Genomic DNA, 9143 nt, shown 5'->3' on the forward strand with positions numbered 1-9143 from the left:
CCTGCGTGGGTTTTCTCCGGGTACTCACATCCTAAAAACATGCATGTTAGGTTAATTGAAGACTCTAAATTGTCCATAGGTGTGAATGTGAGTGAGAAATGTTGTTTGTTTAGATGTGCACTGCGATTGGCTGGCAACCAGTTGAGGGTGTACCTCGCCTCCTGCCCGTTGATAGCTGGGATAGGCTCCAGCACGCCCGCGACCCGAGTGAGGATAAGCAGCTCAGAAAATGGATGGATGGATGGATAGTTGTACTGAAATGTATTTTTAACTGCTTTTTAAAAAATGTCCACTGAAGAAGCAGCTTCAAAGAAAGAAGCACTGTACATTCCATTCTTTGCGGGCAATGTACTGCATGGCTCTATCACTTTTAATTGTTAATTTTGTGTGAGGGACATTAAGTAAAAGGCAGTGAGCAGACCGCACAAGACAATAGAATTACATGTAGACAAAATCCAGCAAATTTATTGCATTCATTCAGCCATTTCCCCCCAATAAAATTGGCTACTTAAAATGTATTTATTTGTTCATGTATTTTTTAATTCCTTTGCATCATTAAAATTGTTGTTTGGCTGATTTATTGGGAATAAAAGAAAACGAACATTTGGTTGATTAATTATAAATAAATAAATTGTCTATAATAAAATTACAAACACAATGAAATATTAATTTACTATTAAAATAAACATATTTACACATTTTAGATGCATTTGACCTTTTTTTCCCTCATTTGTCTGCGAATGAGGAGGCCGATCTGTCTGTTTAAAAAAAATAAAATAAAATGTGGTCCTTGAGCACAAAAATAGGAAAATTGTCTTCAAAATAAAGGAAAACGTATAATACCTCCGAGTGCAATACTTGTTTGGACCTGATGAGAAAATGATGGCGCTGTCTAAAAAGATGGAATGCCAGCAGTTTTGGTGCCGTCTTCTTCCCTTCTTCCCTTTCCTCCTCTTCTTTTCACCACAGCAGCCGAAGTCACAACAAACCACCTTTCCACCCGTTTGACACAAACCCTTTCAGGGGTGCGCTGTAATGTGGAACTTATGTGTTTTGTTTCATTCAACACGCGCACTTAAATGTCGAGTTCCTGTCGAGCTGTTCGGTTCGTGATCCAAACTTTGCTGCTCGTGCCGTGCCACCTTCTTGACAGATCCGAAAAAGATGCCAACAGCGCGGTAAGCAACCCGCATTGTTTTGATTAAACCAATTAGTTTTTCAGCGATAGATGGAGTTATTCGTTTTAGTTAAGCATAGGTATATATTTAGTGAAAGACGTTTCAATTGGAGAGATTTATAGAAATACTTTCCTGCCTTGTTAAATCATTGTAGATTATTGCAGTATTGTGATGTAAGTATTAATATGACCAATATCTTCATATAGATGAATAATAACATTTAAATATAGGTAGCTTTTACATTATAGGTAACGATTTGTTTTATTATTATTTCAGAAGTGTGCATCAAACTGGTAGCTTTTCACATGAATCAGCACCCAAGAAGTAGCTCTCAGTTTCAAAAAGGTTGGTGACCATTAATCTCCATTCTTTGAAACGTAACAACAATTTAGGAAGCTGATTTTCATATTATTGTAAAACTCTTTAAGGTCATAAATTAAACTTACAAATGTTCTTCTAATTGCTCAAGCATAATTAACCCCCCCCCCCCCCCTCAATTCTAAACTTTAAAGCTAAGTAAATAATCTACTATTGTAGTTACTTGAGGATGTGAAGAAGCCTCTTTGTAAATACTGTGAAGGGCACCCAAAAGGCTTCTGCGAAATGAATAATTATGTACAAAATGATCCATTGCCAGGGTTCCTACCCAAGTTTGGAAAGTATGGTAAAGTTTGGAGTTTGATTTCATAATTATCCCAAGTATGGAAAAATATGGAAAATTGTGGAAAAATATTCATGTTTCTAAGACTGTTACAACAGCTCGATTTTCTAAAACAAAAAAATTATGACTATCTAAAAATATAGATCGAGCTGTATTTTTCTTGGAACTGCAGCTACAATGTTTGTGTTAGAAAACTCAGTATTATACCACGGAATTCGTGAATACCCTATTCTGATTGCCTCTGAAAATTCCATCAGTCTAATGTCCACCCGTTGAACATCTCAAGTAGTTTTTGTCCAAAAAAAAGACATTGTTCCAAATAAGATGCACCACCCTTAGCAAACATAGGTTTTAGTTGTTGTTATCTTAGCTGTTAGCCCATCACGGGAATCATGCTTCTGCATGGGGGCAAACCGCCCCCCTTTCACCTCTCTCTGCTAAGCGAGTCCGCTGCTTCGCAGGCTGCTGGTTCTTACTGGTCAAAATACCCATGCTGTCACGAGACAATGCAACAGCAGCCGCTTGGCAGGTGGCCACAGACAAGTTGTGGCCAGCGTGCCGCTGAATCATATGGCATTATCGGTCAGATAATTATCGTGCATCACTCATTAAAAATGGGACTGGTACCACGGTCACTTGCAAAAATATGCAAATCTATGTTGAAATATAACACCCATCTGAAAAGGGTAACACTACATTACGAGCAGCATTAAATCTCACGTTAGCCATCGGTAAATTCACAAAACGCCCTCCTCTAACAGTAAAAAGACAGTAATATACTGTAGCATCTGCTGACACAATAAAACGGAGATTGTGGTTGATCAATAAACACTGGGGAATAATTAAAAAAATAATAATTGGTTGAGTTAGATTTTTATGCTGATTAAAACTAAAATTGGCATGCTGATTCCAAAATTGCAGTCAGTTTTTTGTCCACAGTTTACCCTCCAGATAAGCAAAATTCCACTGTTTAGCTGGAGTAAGACTTGCCAGCTGATTGCGATTGGACTCCATCCATCCATCCATTTTCTGAGCCGCTTCTCCTCACTAGGGTCGCGGGCGTGCTGGAGCCTATCCCAGCTGTCATCGGGCAGGAGGCGGGGTACACCCTGAACTGGTTGCCAGCCAATCGCAGGGCACATAGGAACAAACAATCATTCACACTCACAGTCATGCCTACGGGCAATTTAGAGTCTCCAATTCATGCATGTTTTTGGGATGTGGGAGGAAACCGGAGTGCCCGGAGAAAACCCACGCAGGCACGGGGAGAACATGCAAACTCCACACAGGCGGGGCCGGGGATTGAACCCGGGTCCTCAGAACTGTGAGGCTGACGCTCTAACCAGTCGGCCACCGTGCCGCGCGATTGGACTCTACGTGGCAAATTGTTTGTGCAGTCACAATTGAGACAGTGCGGTGAGAGGTGTGTGCAGCTCCCAATAGTTCAGTATTATCAATATCTGATAACAAAAAGCAAGCAGAGTAGGAATTAAGAGAATTTGTGCCATATCCTTTGTAAAACATCCATCCATCCATTTTCTTTACCGCTTATCCTCACAAGTGTCGCGGGCGTGCTGGAGCCTATCCAAGCTATCTTCGGAGGCGGGGTACACCCAGAACTGGTCGCCAGTCAATCGCACGCGTTTTCCCGCATTTTGTTCTTATAATACACACGGCGCGATCGATTGTTGTTGTTGTGGCCGTGGTAACGAGTGTATCCGGTTGCGTTTGTGTTGACAAGATAAAGCCCAGTGATCATAAAAGACAGGATGCGGTGGTATCGGAATTCATTGCAGTTGTCTGGCATAGTGCAATCGTTAAAGACCAAATTTGTCTTGTAGTCTGATCCGGCATTACGTGTTGTCTGTCTCACACCGCCGACATGTTTTTTTAAAAAATAACTTAATTGGCCGTCAGATATTTACAGTACTACGTCAAAAGACACGCGACAAGGCAAAAGATAAACCAGCTTTTGGATTCAAATATACTGTACACGATGGCGACGCGGAGTCATTGATCGGATCTGCGAATTATGACATGAAAGCCGATCAGCATAAAATGCTAATTATCGGCCGATACCGATCAGGCTGATAAGATCGGTGTAAAGTCTGCCTTGGGATGGAAACATTTTCCCCCCCACCTGGAACAGTGAACACATTTTGTCAGCTATGAAAAATAGTATGAGAAGCAAAAGGAGGAATTTATTTTCAAATAACAAATATTCGGACACAAACGCTTTAGTAATGCGTACAGACAGGTAATATTGTGTTAACATCTTTTCTTCTAGGTTCTAAACGAAGAGGTAGCTGGGCAGTGATGTAGTTGTTTAGCGTCTCTTGCTCTCCACACCATCCACCTAATAAGCAGAGCTTGGAGTCAATACTCTAAAGTTATGGATGAAGACACAGCCACCCTTAAACCGAGACGGATCCAGAATCAAAATGTGGTCCATCGTCTTGAGAGGCGTAGGATCTGTTCGGGCCGGCCAGGAGCTCACTGGTATCGAGTACGCTGCTTGCACCAGAACCTGTTTCCCAACTTTACAGTGGTCAATGTGGAGAAGCCTCCTTGCTTCCTAAGGAAGTTTTCACCTGATGGACGCTGCTTTATCGCCTTCTCATCTGACCAGACATCTCTAGAGGTAAAATTAGGTTTATAAGATAATTGGGTCTTTTTCTCACCACAGGGAAGGAATGTATTTAGAATTCAAACATAACCAGGGAGTAGCCTGGGGGAGGTCTAAGAAGTGCAACCAATGTGGCAATGCAGGGAGGGAGGCATCCAAATCAGATAACCCAGCCACCTCACCTGGCTCCTCTCGATGTGGAGGAGCAGCGGCTCTACTCTGAGCACCTCACAGATGACCGAGCTTCTCACCCTATCTCTAAGTGAGAGCCTGGACACCTTGCGGAGGAAACTCATTTCGGCCGCTTGTATCCGGGATCTTGTTCTTTCGGCCACAGGTTGTGACCATAGATGAGGGTAAGAACGTAGATCGACCGGTAAATTGAGAGCTTCGCCTTTCGGCTTAGCTTCTTCTTTACCACAACGGACCGATACAAAGTCCGCATCACTGCAGACGATGCACCGATCCGCCTGTCGATCTCTCGTTCCATTCTTCCCTCACTCGTGAACAAGACCCCAAGATACTTGAACTCCTCCACTTGGGGCAGGATCTCATCCCCGACCTGGAGAGGGCACGCTACCCTTTTCCGAATGAGGCCCATGGTCTCAGATATGGAGGTGCTGATTCTCATCCCAGCCACTTCACACTGTGCTGCGAACCGCTTCGGTGAGAGTTTGAGATCACGGCTTGATGAAGCCAACAGAACCACATCATCTGCAAAAAGCAGAGATGCAATACTGAGGCCACCAAACCGGACCCCCTCTACGCCTCGGCTGCGCCTAGAAATTCTGTTCATAAAAGTTATGACCAGAATCGGTGACAAAGGGCAGCCTTGGCGGAGTCCAACCCTCACCGGAAACGAGTCCAACTTACTGCCAGATATGCGGACGAAACTCTGACACCGGTTGTACAGGGACCGAGCAGCCCGTATCAGGGGGTTTGGTACCCCATACTCCCGAAGCACCCCTCACAGGACTCCCCGAGGGACACGGTCGAACGCCTTCTCCAAGTCCACAAAACACATGTAGACTGGTTGGGCGAACTCCCATGCACCCTCTAGGACCCTGCCGAGGGTGTAGAGCTGGTCCACTGTTCCACGGCCAGGACGAAAACCACACTGCTCCTCCTGAATCTGAGATTCAACTTCCCGATGGACCCTCCTCTCCAGCACCCCTGAATAGACCTTACCAAGGAGGCTGAGGAGTGTGATTGTGGAACACACCCTCCGGTCCCCTTTCTTAAAAAGGGGTACCACCACCCCAGACTGCCAATCCAGAGGCACTGTCCCCGATGTCCACGCGATGTTGCAGAGGCGTTCCAACCAGGATAGCCCCACAACATCCAGAGCCTTTAGGAACTCCGGGCGAATCTCATCCACCCCCGGGGCCTTGCCAGCAAGGGGATTTTTAACCACGTCTGTGACCTCAACCCCAGAGATAGGAGAGCCCGCCTCAGAGACCCCAGACTCTGCTTCCTCATGGGAAGTCGTGTCGGTGGCATTGAGGAGGTCTTCGAAGTATTCTCTCCACCGACTCACAACGTCCCGAGTCGAGGTCAGCAGCGCTCCATCCCCGCTATACACAGTGTTGATGGGGCATTGCTTCCCCCTCCTGAGACACCGGATGGTGGACCAGAATTTCCTCGAATCCGTCCGGAAGTCTTTTTCCATGGCCTCACCGAACTCCTCCCATGCCCGAGTTTTTGCTTCAGCGACCACCAAAGCTGCATTCTGCTTGGCCACCCGGTATCCATCAGCTGCCTCAAGAGTCCCACACGGCAAAAAAGCCCATTAGGACTTGTTCTTCAGTTTGACGGCACCAACGGGTTTGGGGATTACCGCCACGACAGGCAGCGACCACCGTACAGCCAACAGCTGCGGTCGGCCGCCTCAGCAATGTAGGCGCGGAACATGGTCCACTCTGACTCGATGTCCCTCGCCTCCCCTGGAACGTGAGCAAAGTTCTGGTGGAGTTGGGAGTTGAAACTCCTTCTGACAGGGGATTCTGCAAGACGTTCCCAGCAGACCCTCACAATACGTTTCGGCCTGCCACGTCGGACCGGCATCTTCCCCCGCCATCGGCGCCAACTCACCACCAGGTGGTGCTCAGTTGACAGCTCCGCCCCTCTCTTCACCCGAGTGTCCAAGACATGTAGCCGCAAGTCCGATGACATGACCACAAAGTCGATCATCGAACTGCAACCTTGGGTGTCCTGGTGCCAAGTGCACGTGTGGACACCCTTATGCTTGAACATGATGTTCGTTATCATGGTGGTTGTTCATTATCGACAATGCGTGATGAGCACAGAAGTCCAATAACAGCACACCACTCGGGTTCTAGTCGGGGGCGGGGGGGTGGGGGGTGTTCCTCCCAATCACGTCCTTCCAGATCTCAATGTCATTCCCCATGTGAGCATTGAAGTCCCCCAGCAGAACGATGGAGTGCTCCAAAAAGGGTGGGTACTCTGAACTGCTGTTTGGTGCGTAGGCACAAACAGCAGTCAGACCCGTACCCCCACCCGATGGCGGAGGGAGGCTACCCTCTCGTCCACCGGGGTGAACCCCAATGTACAGGTGCCAAGCTGGGGGGCAATAAGTGTACCCACACCTGCTCGCCGCCTTTCACCGTGGGCAACTCCAGAATGGAAAAGAGTCAAACCCCTTTCAAGGGGACTGGTACCAAGCAGTGTGTGGAGGCGAGCCCGACTATATCTCGTCGGAACTTATCGACCTCGCACACCAGCTCAGGCTCCTTCCCTGCCAGAGAGGTGACATTCCACGTCCCTAGAGCCAGCTTCTGTAGCCGGGGATCGGATCGCCAAGGTCCCTGCCTTCGGTCACCGCCCAGCTCGCACTGCACCCGTCCATATAGCCATTCCCACAGGTAGTGAGCCAATGGGAAGGGGAAAAAAAAAAGTCTCATGGTATTTATTGTTCAGATTTAACGTTATATCATGATTATCGTGACCAAAATCATCATGTTATCATAATTACAATATTGCTAAAAACAAAAAAATTAAAAAAAATTGATACGTGTACCGAAAGCATTATAACAAGTTTTATTTTTAATACGAATCAGCAACCCTCTGAGCCTTTAGTACATTAGCCAATGTAAATAGCAAAAGCCAACATAAATTTTAATGCATGGGAAATGCCACAAAATGATGGTGCTTTCACCTCCCCACCCCATTTCAAAAGTTTTCCACCATTAATGTGACCTACAACCTGTAAAACTCAACAACAAAAAAACTAAACAAAAAACGCAGAAATCTTTTCGAGAAGTAAAAATAAGCAACTGAAATAATGTGGACCGTTGCACAAGTGTGCACACGGCCTATAACTGAGGATGTGGCTGTTTTGAGAATTAAACACGTGTTAAATGAGAGTCAGCACATACCTGCCACCTTTTTAAGTGTCTCTGATTAAACCCATATCAAATTCAGTTGTGCAAGTCTGCTTTTACTGACATTTTTGTAGTCAAATCTTACAGCACAAGCCATGATCAACAGAGAGCTTCCACAGCATCAAAGGGATCTCATTGCTCAAAGGTAGAAGTCAGGAGAAGGGTACAAAAGAATTTCCAAGGCATTCAGTATACCATGATGGAACACAGTGAAAACAATCATCGTTAAGTGGAGAAAATATGGCACAACGTTGGCATTACAAGAACTGCGAAATTGATTGAAAAAAACCCTCAAAAAATTTATGAAAAGACGAGAAGAAAACTGGTCAGGGAGGCTGCCAAGAGGCCGACAGCAACATTGAAGCATCTGCAGAAATTTCGGGGAAGTAATGACTGTTTAGTACATGTAACAACAGTCTCCCGTTTTCTTCATACATCTGGGCTATTTGGGTAGGGCGGCAAGACAGAAGCTTTATTTTCCAAAGGAAAACATCCAAGGCTGGCTACATTTTGCAAAAACATAAAATCTTCCAAACGCAATTGGTAAAACGTGACGGTGTGATGAAACCAAGGTTGAAGTTTTTGGCCATAATTCCAAAAGGCATGTTTGATTATAAGAGCACTGCTCATCACCAAAAGAACATCATAACTACAGTGAAGCATGGTCGTGGCGGGGTAATTCTTTTGGGGTTTTTCTTCAGCTGGAAGTTAACTGGGACCTTTCTCAACGTGGAGAGATTTATGAACCGTTTCAAATGCCAGTCAGTGTTAGCACTTCTGCTTGAACGTTGAGGACGAAGAACTGACTCTATCAGCATGACAATGACCCAAAGCAGACAACCAAATCAACGAAAGAAATGTCCCAGCCAGAGGCCAGACCTGAATCCAATGGAACATCTGTGGGGTGTTCTGAAGAGGGCTGTGCACAGGAGACTCCCTCAAAATCTGACAAATTTAAAGTGTTTTTGCAAAGAAGAATGGGAATCTATTGCCACATCAAAATATGCAACACTGGCCAAGCCAAAGGTTCTGCAACAAAGTATTAGTATAAGGGTGTGCATATTTATGCAACCAGACAGTACAATGTTTTTCAACCTTTATATTTCCTCTAAAAATACGTCAGTTGTTTTTATTTATTTGTACAGGTTATAGGTTAAATAAAAGGTGAAAAACACTTTTTGAAATTATTTATTTATTTCATCACAAACACCTGGCATTTTAACATGGGTGTGTAGACTTTTTATATCAACTGTACGTTGCCTGACTGATGTGTTAGT

The 9143-nt window shown here is 45.1% G+C and overlaps 1 protein-coding gene across 4 annotated transcripts in view; it reads left to right on the forward strand.

The window, feature by feature from the left end:
* Positions 1–927: 927 nt before the first annotated feature.
* Positions 928–9143, forward strand: part of det1 (DET1 partner of COP1 E3 ubiquitin ligase) — a 20781-nt gene continuing 12565 nt past the window's right edge. The window contains exons 1-3 of one of the 4 annotated variants that reach the window (XM_061773932.1): positions 934–1178; positions 1455–1523; positions 4127–4480. In XM_061773932.1, coding sequence (XP_061629916.1) covers positions 4232–4480 — 249 coding nt within the window. In that variant the 5' untranslated portion in view covers positions 934–1178; positions 1455–1523; positions 4127–4231. Of the gene's footprint in view, positions 1179–1454; positions 1524–4126; positions 4481–9143 lie in introns of all 4 variants that reach the window. The other 3 variants (XM_061773929.1, XM_061773930.1, XM_061773931.1) reach the window with 3 other exon arrangements.

The sequence above is a fragment of the Phyllopteryx taeniolatus genome, chromosome 5 (assembly GCF_024500385.1).
Source record: "Phyllopteryx taeniolatus isolate TA_2022b chromosome 5, UOR_Ptae_1.2, whole genome shotgun sequence".
NCBI classification, from domain to species: Eukaryota; Metazoa; Chordata; class Actinopteri; order Syngnathiformes; family Syngnathidae; genus Phyllopteryx; species Phyllopteryx taeniolatus.